Source organism: Pristiophorus japonicus, chromosome 3, assembly GCF_044704955.1.
Source record: "Pristiophorus japonicus isolate sPriJap1 chromosome 3, sPriJap1.hap1, whole genome shotgun sequence".
NCBI lineage: Eukaryota > Metazoa > Chordata > Chondrichthyes > Pristiophoridae > Pristiophorus > Pristiophorus japonicus.
The window spans coordinates 219,683,735-219,702,969 of NC_091979.1; the positions used below are offsets into that span (position 1 = coordinate 219,683,735).

The 19,235-nt window shown below is 46.9% G+C and overlaps 1 protein-coding gene across 1 annotated transcript in view; it reads left to right on the top strand.

Moving 5' to 3' along the window:
- Positions 1–19,235, top strand: part of LOC139255231 (SH2 domain-containing protein 4B-like) — a 168,090-nt gene that overhangs the window by 95,962 nt on the left and 52,893 nt on the right. Inside the window, exons 6-9 of the mRNA XM_070873892.1 lie at positions 5,263–5,432; positions 9,524–9,559; positions 14,781–14,785; positions 16,362–16,492. Coding sequence (XP_070729993.1) covers positions 5,263–5,432; positions 9,524–9,559; positions 14,781–14,785; positions 16,362–16,492 — 342 coding nt within the window. The remainder of the gene's footprint in view (positions 1–5,262; positions 5,433–9,523; positions 9,560–14,780; positions 14,786–16,361; positions 16,493–19,235) is intronic.

Here is a 19,235-nt window from a genome sequence, read left to right on the forward strand (position 1 = left end):
GTTCAACTTTTAACATGATCAGTGAAAATTTCGTGGTGAAGGTGTGTGCCCCATACACTTCTGCCTCCTCGGTTCAAGTTTCTAGTTCAGTTTGATCCGCCATGGATCAGTCTTCCTCGGCAATGTGGTGGTTTGCAGGGCTTGCAGCTCGTCTGCACATTATCTGGAGGTGTCCCATTGTTCCACAGCCTTTGCACGCATAGTGTTTGAAGCAGCATTGATGGACTCGATGATCACCTCCGCAGCGCCAACAAGGTGTTAATTGCCTCGCATTCACACTTGATGGTGGACTCTGAGTCATCTGAGGTCGTGCAACTACAGGCGTGTATGTTCTGCCATATGCATTCCTGCCTGAAAACGATGATAATTTGTGCACAATACTTGTTGATGCATCTTTATGCTGCAAAATTTGTTTGGTGTTATCTCTGGTGGACATAATTGTGTTCGGGAAATTGATGGGATTGAAGGCTGATAAATGCTCGGGGCCTGATAGTCTGCATCCCAGAGTACTTAAGGAAGTGGCCATAGAAATAGTGGATGCATTGGTGATCATTTTCCAACAGTCTATCGACTCTGGATCAGTTCCTATGGACTGGAGGGTAGCTAATGTAACACCACTTTTTAAAAAATGAGGGAGAGAAAACGGGTAATTATAGACCGGTTAGCCTGACATCAGTAGCGGGGAAAATGTTGGAATCAATTATTAAAGATGAAATAGCTGCGTATTTGGAAAGCAGTGAGAGGATCGGTCCAAGTCAACATGGATTTATGAAGGGGAAATCATGCTTGACAAATCTTCTGGAATTTTTTGATGATGTAACTAGTTGAGTGGACAAGGGAGAACCAGTGGATGTGGAGTATTTGGACTTGCAAAAGGTTTTTGACAAGGTCCCACACAAGAGATTGGTGTGCAAAATCAAAGCACATGGTATTGGGGGTAATGTACTGACGTGGTTAGAGAACTGGTTGGCAGACAGGAAGCAGAGAGTTGGAATAAACGGGTCCTTTTCAGAATGGCAGGCAGTGACTAGTGGGGTGCCGCAGGCTCAGTGCTGTGACCCCAGCTCTTTACAATATACATTAATGATTTAGATGAAGGAATTGAGTGTAATATCTCCAAGTTTGCAGATGACACAAAACTGGATGACGGTGTGAGCTGTGAGGAGGACGCTAAGAGGCTGCAGGATGACTTGGACAGATTAGGTGAGTGGGCAAATGCATGGCAGATGCAGTATAATGTGGATAAATGTGAGGTTATCCACTTTGTGGGCAAAAACACGAAGGCAGAATATTATCTGAATGGCGGCAGACTAGGAAAAGGGAAGGTGCAATGAGACCTGGGTGTCATGGTTATCAGTCATTGAAAGTTGGTATGCAGGAACAGCAGGCGGTGAAGAAGGCAAATGGTATGTTGGCCTTCATAGCTAGCGGATTTGAGTATAGGAGCAGGGAGGTCTTACTGCAGTTGTACAGGGCCTTGGTGAGGCCTCACCTGGAATATTGCGTTCAGTTTTTGTCTCATAATCTGAAAAAGGACGTTCTTGCTATTGAGAGAGTGCAGCGAAGGTTCACCAGACTGATTCCCATGGCGGGACTGACATATGAGGAGAGACTGGATAAACTGGGCCTTTATACACTGGAGTTTAGAAGGATGAGAGGGGATCTCATAGAAACTTATAAGATTCTGACGGGACTGGACAGGTTAGGTGCGGGAAGAATGTTCCCGATGATGGTGAAGTCCAGAACCAGGGGACACAGTCTTAGGATAAGGGGTAGGCCATTTAGGACTGAGATGAGGAGAAACTTCTTCACTCAGACAGTTGTTAACCTGTGGAATTCCTTACCACAGAGAGTTGTTGAGGCCAGTTCATTGGATATATTCAAGAGGGAGTTAGATATGGCCCTTACGGCTAAAGGGATCAAGGGATATGGAGAGAAAGCAGGAAAGGGGTACTGAGGGAATGATCAGCCATGATCTTATTGAATGGTGGTGCAGGCTCAAAGGGCTGAATGGCCTACTACTGGACTTATTTTTGATGTTTTCTATGTTTCTATAAATGCCTGGGCTATCGTTATGGTTTTGCTCAGGTTCGGTGTTTCAACAGTCAATAGTTTGCGAAGGATAACCTCGTGGCCACTGCCAAGCACAAAAAAATCTCTTAGCATTTGCTCCAGGAATCCACCGAATTTGCAATGTCCTGCAAGGCGCCTTAGTTCGCCGATGTGGCTTGCCACTTCCTGGCCTTCAGACAGTTGACATGCATAAAATCGATAGCTTGCTACCAGAACGCTCTCCTTTGGATTTAGGTGCTCCCGGACCAGTGTACACAGTTCTTCATACGATTTGGTTGTTGGTTTCACCAGAGCAAGAAGATTCTTCATGAGGTCATAGGTTGTTGCCCTGCAGATGGTGAGGAGGATCGCCCTTTGTTTGGCAGCGTTCTCATTCCCTTCCAGCTTATTGGCCACGAAGTATTGGTCGAGTCGCTCCATGAAGGCTTCCCAATCACCACCTTCTGAGAATTTCTCCAGGATACCAACAGTTTTCTGCATTTTTGCATGATGGTTCATTATCAATTGCTCGTCGCCAGTTGTTAAGTCTCAAATAAAGCATGTGACTCAGTACTGTAGACTTGAGTAAGTGTGACTTTAGTATCTTTATTCTGACTCCAGAGTGCTGGCACAGCATGGGAGGCCTGCTTATATGCAATGCTCCCAAGGGATGCTGGAATCCTTTTGGACTCCAACAGATGTGCCCTCTGGTGGCGGTAGAATATAGAAACATAGAAACACAGAAAATAGGTGCAGGAGTAGGCCATTCAGCCCTTCGAGCTTGCACCACAATTCAATAAGATCATGGCTGATCATTCCTTCAGTACCCCTTTACTGCTTTCTCTCCATACCCCTTGATCCCCTTAACCGTAAGAGTCATATCTAACTCCCTCTTGAATATATCCAGTGAATTGGCATCAACAACTCTCTGCAGCAGGGAATTCCACAGGTTAACAACTCTCTGAGTGAAGAAGTTTCTCCTCATCTCAGTCCTAAATGGCCTACCCCTTATCCTAAGACTATGTTCCCTGGTTCTGGACTTCCCCAATATCGGGAACATTCTTCCTGCACCTAACCTATCCAGTCCCGTCAGAATCTTATATGTTTCTATGAGATCCCTTCTCATCCTTCTAAACTCCAGTGAATAAATGCCCAGTTGATCCAGTCTCTCCTCATATGACAGCCCAGCCATCCCTGGAATTAATCTGGTGAACCTTCGCTGCACTCCCTCAATAGCAAGAACATCCTTCCTCAGACTAGGAGACCAAACCTGAACACGATATTCCAGGTGAGGCCTCACTAAGGCCCTGTACAACTGCAGTAAGACCTTCCTGCTTTTGTATTCAAATCCCCAGCTATGAAGGCCAACATACCATTGTCCTTCTTTATCGCCTGCTGTAACTGCGTGCCCACTTTCAATGACTGATGAACCATGACACCCAGGTCTCATTGCATCTCCCCTTTTCCTAGTCTGCCGCCATTCAGATAATATTCTGCCTTCGCGTTTTTGCCCCCAAAATGGATAATCTCATATTTATCCACATTATACTGCATCTGCCATGCATTTGCCCACTCACTCTAACCTGTCCAAGTCACCCTGCAGCCTCTTAGCGTCCTCCTCACAGCTCACACCGCCACCCAATTTAGTGTCATCTGCAAACTTGGAGATATTACACTCAATTCCTTCATCCAAATCGTTAATGTATATTGTAAAGAGCTGGGGACCCAGCACTGAGCCCTGCGGCACTCCACTAGTCACTGCCTGCCATTCTGAAAAGGACCCGTTTATTCCGACTCTCTGCTTCCTGTCTGCCAACCAGTTCCCTATCCACGTCAGTATATTACCCCCAATACCATGAGCTTTGATTTTGCACAACAATCTCTTGTGTGGGACCTTGTCAAAAGCCTTCTGAAAGTCCAAATACACCACATCCACTGGTTCTCCCTTGTCCACTCTACTAGTTACATCCTCAAAAAATTCCAGAAGACTCGTCAAGCATGATTTCCCTTTCATAAATCCATGCTGATTTGGTCCAATCCTGTCACCGCTTTCCAAATGCGCTGTTATTTCATCCTTCATGATCAATTCCAACATTTTCCCCACTACTGATGTCAAGCTAACCGGTCTATAATTACCCATTTTCTCTCTCACTCCTTTTTTAAAAAATGGTGTTACATTAGCTACCCTCCAGTCCATGGGAACTGATCCAGAATCGATAGACTGTTGGAAAATGATCACCAATGCATCCATTATTTCTAGGGTCACTTCCTTGAGCACTCTGGGATGCAGACTATCAGGCCCCGGGGATTTATCGGCCTTCAATCCCATCAATTTCCCTAACACAATTTCCAGCTTTATATGGATATCCTTCAATTCCTCCTTCTCACTAGACTCACTGTCCCCTAGTATCTTCGGAAGGTTATTTGCATCTTCCTTCGTGAAGACAGAACCGAAGTATTGGTTCAATTGGTCTGCCATTTCTTTGTTCCCCATTATAAATTCACCTGAATCCGACTGCAAGGGACCTACTTTTGTCTTTACTAATCTTTTCCTCTTCACATATTTATAGAAGTTTTTGCACTGGTTACAAGGTGTTGCATACATAACAGGGACAGATTATGATGAACAAATAACAGTGTGTGAACGACATACACCATTATTAATGAACAAATCGGCAGCAACTTGTAGCGAGGAAGTGTTTCCCTGTGAATTGCGAATCACCGCAAGTTGCTGTTAACAATGCCAATCAATCTCTCTGGCCCAGAAAGGGAACAATTAAAAGTCTCATTCCCTCAGGCTGTGAATTGTTTTTGATAATTTTAAAAATGTAATTTTATATTTCCATTCTCTTTTTTCTCTCTCTCTTAATTCAAACTTTCTTTCCCTCTCTTTATTCTCTATCTGTACCTGATTTGACATTGAAATGATCCACTTGAATTCACCATCATTCTCAGTCCTGCCTCTGCTTATTTCTCAATACTTCAATCTCACTGATTAAGGAGATATCCTGTTTAACCCATTGTTGTCTGGGTCCCAGATACCCTGTTTCCTCGCTGCTCTGTTATCAGCTCGAACCTTCAGCATCTTGCAGGGCAAAAAATGTTAAATCTAAACGTGCAGGAACAAGTCGAACTATCAGGGCATGCTGTGAGATCCAGAAAAATCTGGCCCAATGCTTTCAAATATCTTACTTTATTCTGTGGTTTCAGTGCGGAGGTCCAAAGCTGCTGATGAGGACCGGACTCGCAAAGCACGTCGGGCCCGGGATGAATATCATCGCCAATCTCTTCGTGCCATTGAGAAAGGGAAGGTAGCTGGACTTAGTACACTGTTCCAGAACATCAGAATCGACAAATTCCAGGAGCCAAAGACCGCCATCGCCAGCAAGTCAGTATATCACAGCTCATTGCACAGATCCACTGTCTCAGAGCTCACTACATCAACTCCACTGTCACACAGCTCATTGCATGGTTCCAATGTGACACAGCTCACTGCACAGATCCACTGTCACACAGCTCACTGCGTGGATCCACTGTCACACAGCTCACTGCATGGATCCACTGTCACACTGCTCATTGCATGGATCCACTGTCACACAGCTCACTGCACAGATCCACTGTCACACAGCTCACTGCGTGGATCCACTGTCACACAGCTCACTGCATGGATCCACTGTCACACTGCTCATTGCATGGATCCACTGTCACACAGCTCACTGCACAGATCCACTGTCACACAGCTCACTGCGTGGATCCACTGTCACACTGCCCACTGCACCGATCCACTGTCACACAGCTCACTGCATGGATCCACTGTCACACTGCTCACTGCATGGACCCACTATCACACAGCTCACTGCACTGATCCACTGTCACACAGCTCACTGCATGGATCCACTGTCACACAGCCCACTGCACTGATCCACTGTCACACAGCTCACTGCATGGATCCACTGTCACACTGCTCACTGCATGGATCCACTGTCACACAGCTCACTGCACTGATCCATTGTCACACAGCTCACTGCATGGATCCACTGTCACACTGCTCATTGCATGGATCCACTGTCACACAGCTCACTGCAGCGATCTACTGTCATACAGCTCACTGCATGGATCCACTGTCACACAGCTCACTGCACTGATCCACTGTCACACTGCTCACTGCACAGATCCACTGTCACACAGCTCACTGCACAGATCCACTGTCACACAGCTCACTGCATGGATCCACTGTCATACTGCTCACTGCACAGATCCACTGCCACACTGCTCACTGCATGGATCCACTGACACACTGCTCATTGCACAGATCCACTGTCACACAGCTCACTGCATGAATCCACTGTCACACTGCTCATTGCATGGATCCACTGTCACACTGCTCACTGCACAGATCCACTGTCACACTGCTCACTGCATGGATCTACTGTCACACTGCTCACTGCATGAATCCACTGTCACACTGCTCACTGCATGGACCCACTGTCACACAGCTCACTGCATGGATCCACTGTCATACTGCTCACTGCACAGATCCACTGTCACACAGCTCACTGCATGGATCCACTGTCATACTGCTCACTGCACAGATCCACTGCCACACTGCTCACTGCATGGATCCACTGACACACTGCTCATTGCACAGATCCACTGTCACACAGCTCACTGCATGAATCCACTGTCACACTGCTCATTGCATGGATCCACTGTCACACAGCTCACTGCACTGATCCACTGTCACACAGCTCACTGCATGGATCCACTGTCACACAGCTCACTGCACTGGTCCACTGTCACACTGCTCACTGCACAGATCCACTGTCACACAGCTCACTGCATGGATCCACTGTCATACTGCTCACTGCACAGATCCACTGCCACACTGCTCACTGCATTGGATCCACTGACACACTGCTCATTGCACAGATCCACTGTCACACAGCTCACTGCATGAATCCACTGTCACACTGCTCATTGCATGGATCCACTGTCACACTGCTCATTGCATGGATCCACTGTCACACTGCTCACTGCACAGATCCACTGTCACACTGCTCACTGCATGGATCTACTGTCACACTGCTCACTGCATGAATCCACTGTCACACTGCTCACTGCAAGGATCCACTGTCACACTGCTCACTGCACAGATCCACTGTCACACTGCTCACTGCACAGATCCGCTGTCACACTGCTTACTGCATGGACCCACTGTCACACTGCTTACTGCATGGATCCACTGTCACACTGCTCACTGCACAGATCCTCTTTCCACACTGCTCACTGCATGGATCCACTGACACACAGCTCACTGCATGGATCCACTGTCACACTGCTCATTGCATGGATCCACTGTCACGTTGCTCACTGCATGGATCCACTGTCACACTGCTCACTGCATGGATCCACTGTCACACTGCTCATTGCATGGATCCACTGCCACACTGCTCACTGCACATATCCACTGTCACACTGCTCACTGCACAGATCCTCTGTCACACTGCTTACTGCATGGATCCACTGTCACACTGCTTACTGCATGGATCCACTGTCACACTGCTCACTGCACAGATCCTCTTTCCACACTGCTCACTGCATGGATCCACTGTCACACTGCTCACTGCACAGATCCACTGTCACACTGCTCACTGCACAGATCCACTGTCACACAGCTCACTGCACAGATCCACTGTCACACAGCTCACTGCACAGATCCACTGTCACACAGCGCACTGCATGGATCCACTGTCACACTGCTCACTGCATGGATCCACTGTCACACAGCTCACTGCATGGATCCACTGTCACACAGCTCACTGCACAGATCCACTGTCACACTGCTCACTGCACAGATCCACTGTCACACAGCTCACTGCATGGATCCACTGTCACACAGCTCGCTGCACCGATCCACTTAAAGGGAAATCATGTTTGACAAATTTGCTGGAGTTCTTTGAGGATGTAACAAGCAGGGTGGATAAGGGGGAACCATTGGATGTGGTGTATTTGGATTTCCAGAAGACATTCGATAAGGTGCCATATAAGAGGTTGCTGCACAAGATAAAAGCTCATGGCGTTGGGATAATATATTAGCATGGATAGAGCATTGGCTAACTAACAGAAAACAGAGAGCCGGGACAAATGGATCATTTTACGGTTGGCAAACAGTGACTAGTGGGGTGCCGCAGGGATCTCCTGCTGGGTCCTCAACTATTTACAAGCTATTTTAATGACTTGGATGAAGGGACCGAGTGTAATGTAGCCAAGTTTGCTGATGATACAAAGATGAGTGGGAAAGCAAATTGTGAGGAGGACACAAAACATCTGCAAAGGGATAAAGACAGGCTAAGTGAGTGGGCAAAAATTTGGCAGATGGAGTATAATGTGGGAAAATGTGAAGCAGAAATAATAGAAGCAAATGTTAATTTAAATGGAGGGAAATTGCAAAGTGCTGCAGTACAGAGACCTGGAGGTCCTTGTGCATGAATCACAAAAAGTTAGTATGCAGGTACAGCAAGTAATCAGGAAGGCAAATGGAATAATGGCCTTTATTGCAAGGGGGGATAGAGTATAAAAGCAGAGAAGTCCTGCTACAACTGTACAGTGTATTGGTGAAGCCACACCTGGAGTACTGCGTACAGTTTTGGTCTCCGTGTTTAAGGACGGATATACTTGCATTGGAGGCTGTTCAGAAAAGGTTCACTAGGTTGATTCTGGAGATGAGGGGGTTGACTGATGAAGATAGGTTGAGTAGGTTGGGCCTATACACATTGGAGTTCAGAAGAATGAGAAATTATCTTATTGAAACCGATAAGATAATGAGGGGGCTCAACAAGGTGGATGCAGAGAGAATATTTCCACTCATAGGAGAAACTAAAACTAGGGGACAGGGGGCTAGAACTTCCACTTTTGGGCGATAAAAAAGGGTTTTCAGATCGCCGGCTTCGCGCCCAATCTCAAAGCACCTAGACTCCATTTTTGAAAATGGGCATTACTGCGAGCGATATCAATTGGGTCTTAGCATAAAATTTTTTTGACCTTCTGCTGTAAAGTGTCGCAGTCATTAGCAACGGCATGGCAACACTCGATTCCCACGATTCAGGAGGTCAAGGGTCATCATGACATTTCAGAAGAGGAGACAGAGAGAGAGGGAGCTCAGAGGCACTGAAAGCGTGTGCAGCTGTAGTGTTTGCTTGTGTGGCTGTTGTGGGAGGCACGAGGGAGATTCACCAGCAGCAAAAAGCCTACTAAGCACCAAGAACATAGTTGACACCGAGTTTTTATCCAACAAATAAGATATAACATGGAAGGGATGGAGGAGGCCCTGGAGCTGGTAGCCAGGAACACTGGTGGCAGAGGGCTCCCAGTGGTCCCGGAGCACGGAACTGCACCCCAAGGTGCCGCACCCCCATTGCCAATGACACATGAGAGCCAGGAGCAACGGTAATATCTTGCTACTGGCTCGGAGCACATTCCGACCTCGAGACTGTCCTCTCCCGTATCCGTCCAATCAGCGTTTCGGCCATCACCCCCCCCCCCCCCAAATGAAGCATCACCTGAGGAGCTCCTCGGCCAGGTGGCTTGGAGTCAGGTGGGGAAGGGGAAGGGGTAGAAGTCGGGAGGAGAAGCGGGGAGGGTGGGGTGGGGGGAACGTTTGGTTTGTATAGAAATACTGATGATTTCAGACTAATGTTCGGTTTAAATGTTTTTTATTTAACAAAATCTTGCAGCACATTGGCTTAGATAGTTGCACCATTACACACTGGTGATTCCTCAACATCAAAGAGTATAATTGCACTTAACTTCAATCAACTTAAACTTTAACTGTCACCAAGATGATGCCCACCATTGATGTATGACCTGCACACCCAGCAATGTGCCAGCCTTGGAAATAACACTTCAGGCAAAGCGATCATTGATGAGTTCCTGACGTAAGGCTCTTGCTGCTATCATGCCACCATGGGCCCTTTCATGCTGTCCACAGAGGGGCGGGGGCATGGCTTCAGCCTCAGCCTGATTGTCTGGGCCAATGTCAGCGTCTGCTTCCTCATCCTCCTCTTCCTCTCTCTGGTAAGGTGGACTGTCAGATTCATCAGGCAATCCTTGTCCCCTCCTGATAGCCAAGTTGTGCAGCATGGAGCACACCACCATGAATTGAGCTACCTGCTCAGGATGGTATTAGAGCTCGGCTCCTGAGTGGTCCAGGCATCTGAAGTGCTGCTTCAGCATTCCAATGGTTTTCTCCACGAAATTGCGAGTTGCTCTGTCGCTCTGTGGCTCTCATTGTATCGCCTCTCGGCTTCGATGTGGGTGTCACACAGGGGTGTCATCAGCCAGGTGGCGAGGTCATATCCTTTGTCACCAAGCATCCAGCATTGACCTTGTGGCTGATTGTCAAACAAGTCATATATATGCAGGATGTGAGCATCATGGATGCTGGCCGGAAATTGAGCATTCACTGCCAGTATAGTTTGCTGATGGTCGACAACCTGTTAGATATTCAGGGAGTGGAATCCCTTGCGGTTCCTAAAAACCTCTGCATACTGAAAAGGTGCCCGCATCGCGATGTGCATACAGTCTATTGCGCCCTGCACCTTGGGGAAGTTTGCAATTCTGGAGAAACCTAGAGTCCTCTCACTCTGTGCCTCCCTGGTCATAGGGAAGCTGATCAAGTCCCGCCTGTGTGCATACAGGGCTTCAGTGAACTGTCGAACGCAGCGATGTGTGGCATGCTGAGAAGGCAAAAATCAAAAAGGGCCACAACACAGCAAAATTCTAAAAGGGCAAAGTGTGTTAAAAAGACAAGCCTGAAGGCTCTGTGCCTCAATGCAAGGAGTATTCGTACTAAGGTGGACGAATTAACTGCACAGGCAGCAGTTAATGAATATGATATAATTGACATCAAGGAGACATGGCTCCAGGGTGACCAAGGCTGGGAACTCACCATCTAGGGGTAATTAACATTCAGGAAGGATAGACAGAAAGGAAACGGAGGTGGGGTAGTGTTGCTGGTTAAAGAGGAAATTAACGCAATAGTAAGGAAGGACATTAGCTTGGATGATGTGGAATCTGTATGGGTGGAGCTGCGGAATACCAAAGGGCAGAAAACGCTCGTGGAGTTGTGTACAGACCACCAAACAGTAGTAGTGAGGTTGGGGACAGCATCAAACAAGAAATTAGGGATGCGCGCAATAAAGGTACAGCAGTTATCATGGGCGACTTTAATTTACATATAGATTGGACTAACCAAACTGGCAGCAATACGATGGAGGAGGATTTCCTGGAGTGTATTAGGGTTTTCTGGACCAATATGGCGAGGAACCGACTAGAGGGCTGGCCATCCTAGACTGGGCGATGTGTAATGAGAAAGGGCAAATTAGCAATCTTGTTGTGTGAGGCCCCTTGGGGAAGAGTGACCATAATATGGTAGAATTCCTTATTAAGAAGGAGAGTGACACAGTTAATTCAGAGACTAGGGTCCTGAACTTAAGGAAAGGTAACTTCGATGGTATGAGGCGTGAATTGGCTGGAATAGACTGGCAAATGATACTTAAAGGGTTGACGGTGGATAGGCAATGGCAAATATTTAAAGATCACATGGATGAACTTCAACAATTGTACATCCCTGTCTGGAGTAAAAATAAAACGGCGAAGGTGACTCAACTGTGGCTAACAAGGGAAATTAAGGATATGTTAAATCCAAGGAAGAGGCATATAAATTGGCCAGAAAAAGAAGCAAACCTGAGGACTGGGAGAAATTTAGAATTCAGCAGAGGAGGACAAAGGGTTTAATTAGGAGGGGGAAAATAGAGTATGAGAGGAAGCTTGCTGGGAACATAAAAACTGACTGCAAAAGCTTCTATAGCTATGTGAAGAGAAAAAGATTAGTGAAGACAAATGTAGGTCCCTTGCAATCAGTTTCAGGTGAATTTATAATGGGGAACAAAGAAATGGCAGACTAATTGAACAAATACTTTGGTTCTGTCTTCACGAAGGAAGACACAAATAACCTTCCGGAAGTACTAGGGGACCGAGGGTCTAGTGAGAAGGAGGACCTGAAGGATATGCTTATTAGGTGGGAAATTGTGTTCGGGAATTTGATGGGATTGAAGACCGATAAATCCCGGGGCCTGATAGTCTGCATCCCAGAGTACTTAAGGAAGTGGCCATAGAAATAGAGGATGAATTGGTGATCATTTTCCAACAGTCTATCGACTCTGGATCAGCTAATGTAACACCATTTTTTAAAAAAGGAGGGAGAGAGAAAACGGGTAATTATAGACTGGTTAGCCTGACATCAGGAGTGGGGAAAATGTTGGAATCAATTATTAAAGATGAAATAGCAGCGCATTTGGAAAGCAAGTCAACATGGATTTATGAAAGGGAAATCATGCTTGATAAATCTTCTGGAATTTTTTGAGGATCTGACTAGTAGAGTGGACAAGGGAGAACCAATAGATGTGGTGTATTTGGACTTCCAAAAAGCTTTTGACATGGTCCCACACAAGAGATTGGTGTGTAAAACTAAAGCACATGGTATTGGGGGTAATGTACTGACATGGATAGAGAACTGGTTGACAGACGGGAAGCAGAGAGTCGGGATAAACGGATCCTTTTCAGAATGGCAGGCAGTGACTAGTGGGGTGCCACAGGGCTCAGTGCTGGGACCCCAGCCATTTACAATATACATTAATGATTTGGATGAAGGAATTGAGTGTAATATCTCCAAGTTTGCAGATGACACTAAACTGGGTGGCGGTGTGAGCTGTGAGGAGGATGCTAAGAGGCTGCAGGGTGACTTGGACAGGTTAGGTGAGTGGGCAAGTGCATGACAGATGCAGTATAATGTGGATAAATGTGAGGTTATCCACTTGGGGGTAAAAACATGAAGGCAGAATATTATCTGAATGGCGGCAGATTAGGAAAAGGGAAGGTGCAACGAGACCTCGGTGTCATGGTACATCAGTCATTGAAAGTTGGCATGCAGGTACAGCAGGTGATGGAAAAGGCAAATGGTATGTTGGCCTTCATAACTAGGGGATTTGAGTATAGGAGCAGGGAGGTCTTACTGCAGTTTTATAGGGCCTTGGTGAGGCCTCACCTGGAATATTGTATTCAGTTTTGGTCTCCCAATCTGAGGAAAGACGTTCTTGCTATTGAGGGAGTGCAACGAAGGTTCACTGGACTGATTCCCGGGATGGCTGGACTGACATATGAGGAGAGACTGGATCAACTGGGCCTTTATTCACTGGAGTTTAGAAGGATAAAAGGGGATCTCATAGAAACATATAAAATTCTGATAGGTTAGATGCAGGAAGAATGTTCCCGATGTTGGGGAAGTCCAGAACCAGGGGACACAGTCTAAGGATAAGGGGTAAGCCATTTAGGACGGAGATGAGGAGAAACTTCTTCACTCAGAGAGTTGTTAACCTGTGGAATTCCCTACCGCAGAGAGTTGTTGAGGCCAGTTCGTTGGATATATTCAAGAGGGAGTTAGATATGGCTCTTATGGCTAAAGAGATCAAGGGGTATGGAGAGAAAGCAGGAACGGGGTACTGAGGTCAATGATCAGCCATGATCTTATTGATTAGTGATGCAGGCTCGAAGGGCCGAATGGCCTACTCCTGCACCTATTTTCTTTGTTTTTAAGTTTCTATGTAAAGTCCGCAGATGTCTCCAGCTGTAGCCTGAAAAGAACCCGAGGCGTAAAACGACAGTGCCGCGGTGACTTTGACTTCGACGGACAGTGCAGTACTGATGGTGCTGGCAGGCTGCAGATCTGCCCTTATCAACTGGCATACCTCAGTGATAACCTCTTTGTGGAAGTGCAATCTCTGAAGGCAGGTGGTGTCAGGCAAGTCGAGGTAAGAATACTTCTCCCTGTACTTGCGGGGGGTGTAACGTCTGGTCCTCCTCATCAGTCTGGCACATCTTACATTGGGCACATAATGCTGTGGAGCGTACCTTCGGCGACCTCGAGTCTGTTGCATGTAATTGGTCACCAAGAGAGGGTGAGAAAGGACAGGTCCCATTGCAATAGCTCTCTGTTTTCCACCGATTGGTCACAAACAAGGAATGTCCCGACGAAGACACCTATTCAATTCCAATCGGTCACAGTATGGTCAAGATGTTTGTAGAGTTGTTCATTTCAACTCCAACGACCTGCAGAGTACATCCAAACTCCACCGAGGTTGAAGCACAGCAGCTTTTTAAAGGATGTGACATGTGATGTAGAACATGGCGTCCATAATGCTGTGATTAGTTCCAGTTAGTTCCACTTTTTCTGGGCGTTTTTTTTGGGCGAGCAATATTGTGGGTGATATGTGTATGAGGTGGTGAAATTGACACTGGTGCTATCTCAAGACCGCTAGTTTCGATAAATATGCTCTTTACGACAAAAAAAAGTGGGCGGGCGATATTATTGAATCTCGGGATTAAATCAGTGCGGAAATTAATGCTGGGTGATATTATGGCCGTTGATTTCACCCATTCTGCTGATTCCGCCCAAAAAAAGTGGGCAGGCGGTAATATTTTTTCCCGGCATTGAGCTCATGGGGAAAGTAACGCTCGGCGATAAGGTTCCTAAAAATGCCAGTCAGTTTCCATTTTGTGCCAAAATGGGCGATATATGGGCGTTCTACGTCATTTCAGCGGTAAAATGGGCGTTAAGTGGGAGTTAAGCATGCAAACAAAGTGGGGGTTCTAGCCCATAATCTTAGAATAAGGGGCCGCCCATTTAAAAGTGAGATGAGGAGAATTTTCTTCCCTCAGAGGGTTGTAAATCTATGCAGGGAAGTGGAGCTGAGTCCATGACAAGATCAGCCATGATCTTATTGAATGGCGGAGCGGGCTCGAGGGGCCAAATTGCCTACTCCTGCTCCTATTTGTTATGTTCTTATGTTCTTATACAGCTCACTGTACCGACACCTCTGTCACTCAACAATGTGATGGAAGGTGTCATCAACAGTGCTATCAAGCGGCACTTTCTCACCAATAACCTGTCCACCGATGTCCAGTTTGGGTTCCATCAGGACCACTCAGATCCAGACCTCATTACAACCTTGGTAAAAACATGGACAAAGAATCTGAATTGCAGAATTGAGGTGAGAGTGAATGCCCTTGACATCAAGGCAGCATTTGACCGAATGTGGCAACAAGGAGCCCGAGTAAAATTGAAGTCAATAGGAAACAGAAGGAAAATGCTCCACGGCCTGGAGTCATACCCAGCAGAAAGGAAGATGGTTGTGGTTGTTGGAGGTCAATCATCTTAGCTCCAAGACATCACTGCAGGAGTTCCTCAGGACAGTGTACTAGGCTCAACCAGCTTCAGCTGCTTTATCAATGTTCTTCCCTCCATTATAAGGTCAGAAGTGGGGATGTTACTGATGATTGCACAGTGTCAGTTCCATTCACAACTTCCCAGATAATGAAGCCGTCCATGCCTGCATACAGCAAGACCTATGCAACATTCAGGTTTGAGCTGATAAATGTTTAGTAACACTTGTGCCACACATTGCCCAGCAATGACTATCTCCAACAAAAGAGAGTCTAACCACCGCCCCTTGACATTCAATGGCATTACCATCACCGAATCCCCCACCATCAACATCCTGGTGGTCACCATTGACCAGAAACTTAACTGGACCACCCACATAAATACTGTGGCAACAAGAGCAGGTCAGAGGCTGGGTATCCTGCGGTGAGTGTCTCACCTCCTGACTCCCCAAAGCCTTTCCATCATCTACAAGACACAAGTCATGAGTGTGATGGAATACTTTCCACTTGGCTGGATGAGTGCAGCCCACTTGATCGGCACCCCATCCACCACCTTAAATATTTTCTCCCTCCACCATGGCTGCAATGTGTACCATCTACAAGATGCACTTTAGCAACTCGCCAAGGCTTCTTCGACAGCATCTCCCAAACCCGCGATCTCCACCACCTAGAAGGACAAAGGAAGCAGGCACATGGGAACACTACCACCTGCAAGTTCCCCTCCAAGTCACACACCATTCTGACTTGGGAGTATATCGCCGTTCCTTCATCGTCACTTGGTCAAATTCTTGGAACTCCCTCCCCAACAGCACTGAGGGAGCACCTTCACCACACGAACAGCAACGGTTCAAGCAGGCACGTCACCAGCACATTCTCAGGGGCAATTAGGGATGGGCAATAAATGCTGGCTTGGCCAGCAACACCCATATCCTAGGAAAGAATATTTTAATAAATGTGATTGCCTCAAACTTACTCAGTTATTTCTTTAAGGAGCTCAAATAAATTTTAACTGAATTTTCTCTTTCCCGCAGTGACAAGACTTGGGAACGTCCAGTCCGGCCAGTATCCCATGACATGATCATTAGATGGTTCAGAGAAGAGCAAATAGCTCTGTGTGCAGGCTTAGAGAGGAACAGCAATTCCATTGCACCTTGGTTTCACGGTATGTACATATTTAGCATCTATAGATTTTCATCTATACGTTATTCTGCCAGTAACGTATTGATGTAAACATTGTACTGTTGTATCCGTTCTAAATGTACCTGATCTATGCATCTGCCTGATCTATGCAAGTACCCATCCTTCAAGTGTACCCGATCTAACCGTGTACCCGATCTACGTGTGTAGCCGAATTACACGTCTACCCAATCTATATGCGTGCCCGATCTAGGCATGTAAGAGATCTACACGTGAATCTAATCTATGCATGTACCCAATCTACTCGTGTACCCGATCTATGCATGTACCCGATCTATGCGTGTATCTGATCTATACGAGTACCAGATCTATGCATGTACTTGATCTACTCGTGTACCCGATCTATGCGTGTACCCGACCTATGCGTTTATCTGATCTATGCGAGTACCCGATCTATGCATGTACCTGATCTACGCGTGTACCCGATCTACTCATTTACCTGATCTATGTGAGTACCCAATCTATGCATTATCTGCTCTACGTGTGTACCCAAGTTACTCGTGTATCTGATCTGTGCGTGCCTCTGATCTACACGTGTAACCGATCTATGCGTGTACCTGATCTACACGTGTACCCAATGTACACCTGTATCTGATTTATGTGTGTATTTCAATGAAGAACCTAATACTCTAGGTCCAGAACTACATCTTGAAGGGTGGAAGATGCCTGTGCGTGGATTTTTTTATCGTGTGGTGGCCGTTGCACACCAGCCACCACATGGGCTTGACAGAGCTAGGTCTTGGTCCAGTGGCAAGGATTACCCAAGACAACTGGAGATCTGCTCTGCTGCATGGACCTAGTGTGCATACACATCGCAGTGTGGGCTGGCTTATGCTGCCCCTCCGCACCTGGCTCCGAACTCACGCCTCCCCTGGTCTCCGATCACATCCCTCTACAGTCTCTCACAGCTCCTTCGCCCCTCTCACCGCTCCTGCTGCATCTGCCCACGCTCCAATCACCGACCTGGACCTTGCTGATGTCACTCTTCGCTGCCGTTGCCCTCCTGCACCAGCTCGCGCTGTACCTTGTAGTGGTACACTGCCACGCTGCCCATGGCCGCACGCCGCTCCTTTTATGGCCCCGACCTGTGAGAAACCATCAGCGGCAGGTCGGGGCCATAAAAGGAGCGGCGTGCAGCCCAGGGAGCGGCGTGGAGGCCCCGACATGCGAGAAACCCGATCTACAAGTGTACCCGATCTACACGTGTACCTGACCTATGCGTGTGTGTGATCTACGAGTATCTACGTATGTACCCAATCTACAATTGTACCCGAACTACGCATGTACCTGATCTACACGTGTACCCGACCTACGCGTGAATCTGATCTACGCGTGTATCTGAGCCACACGTGTACCCGACCTACGTGTGGATCTGATCTACACATGTACCCGACCTTCGCGTGTATCTGATCGACAGCGTGTATCTGATTACATCATCATCATCATAGGCAGTCGCTTGGAACCGAGGAAGACTTGCTTCCACTCTTAAAATGAGTCCTTAGGTGGCTGAACAGTCCAATATGAGAACCACAGTCACTGTCACAAGTGGGACAGATAGTCATTGAGGGTAAGGGATCTACATGTGTACCCGATCTAAGCATATATCTGATCTACATGTGTACCCAATCTAAGCGTGTATCTGATCTATGCGTGTAACCGATCAACGCATCAGTCTGAGCTACTCGTGTATCTGATTTATGCTTGTACCCGATCAATGCGTTTATCTGATCTATGCTTGTACCTGGTCTACACATGTACCCGATCTATGTGTGTATCTGATCTACACGTGTACCCGATCTACATGTATACCCGATCTACGCGTGTATCTGATCTACGTTTGTGCCTGATCTATGCATGTACCCGATCTACGCGTATACCCGATCTACGTGTGTAACTGATCTAGGCTTGTAACCGATCTATGCGTGTACCCGATCTATGTATATATCTGATCTACGTGTGTACCCAATGTACGAGTGTACCCAATCTATGCGTATATCTGATCTAAGCATGTACCTGATCCTCGCAGGGACCCGATCTACGCTTGTACCTGTTCTATGCATGTTCCTGATCTACGCGTGTACCCGATCTAAGCGTGTATCTGATCTATGCGTGTACCCGATCTACGCGTGTACCAGATCTACATTTGTATCTGATGTACCTGTGTACCCGATCTACGCTTGTACCCGATCTACATGTGTACTCAATCTGCGCATGCTCCCGATCTACACGTGTACCAAATCTACGCGTCTATTTGATCTATGAGTAGTTACACGTGTACCCGATCTAGGCATGTACCTGATCTACACTTGTACCCGATCTACACGTGTACCCGATGTATGCGTGTATCTGATTTACGCGTATACTTGATCTACTCGTGTACCCGATCTACATGTATACCCGATCTACGCGTTTATCTGATCTACGCGTCTACCCGATCTACGCATGTACCCGATCTATGCTTGTACCCGGTCTACACTTGTAGCTGATCTACATGTGTATCTGATCTACGCGTGTACCCGATCTAGGCATGTACCTGATCTATGCATGAATCTGATCTACGCTTGTACCCAATTTAAGCTTGTATCTGATCTACATGTGTACCCGATCTACGCATGTATCTGATCTACGCATGTACCCGATCTACATATGTATCTGATCTACGCATGTATCTGATCCACGCGTGTACCCGATCTACATGTATACCCTAT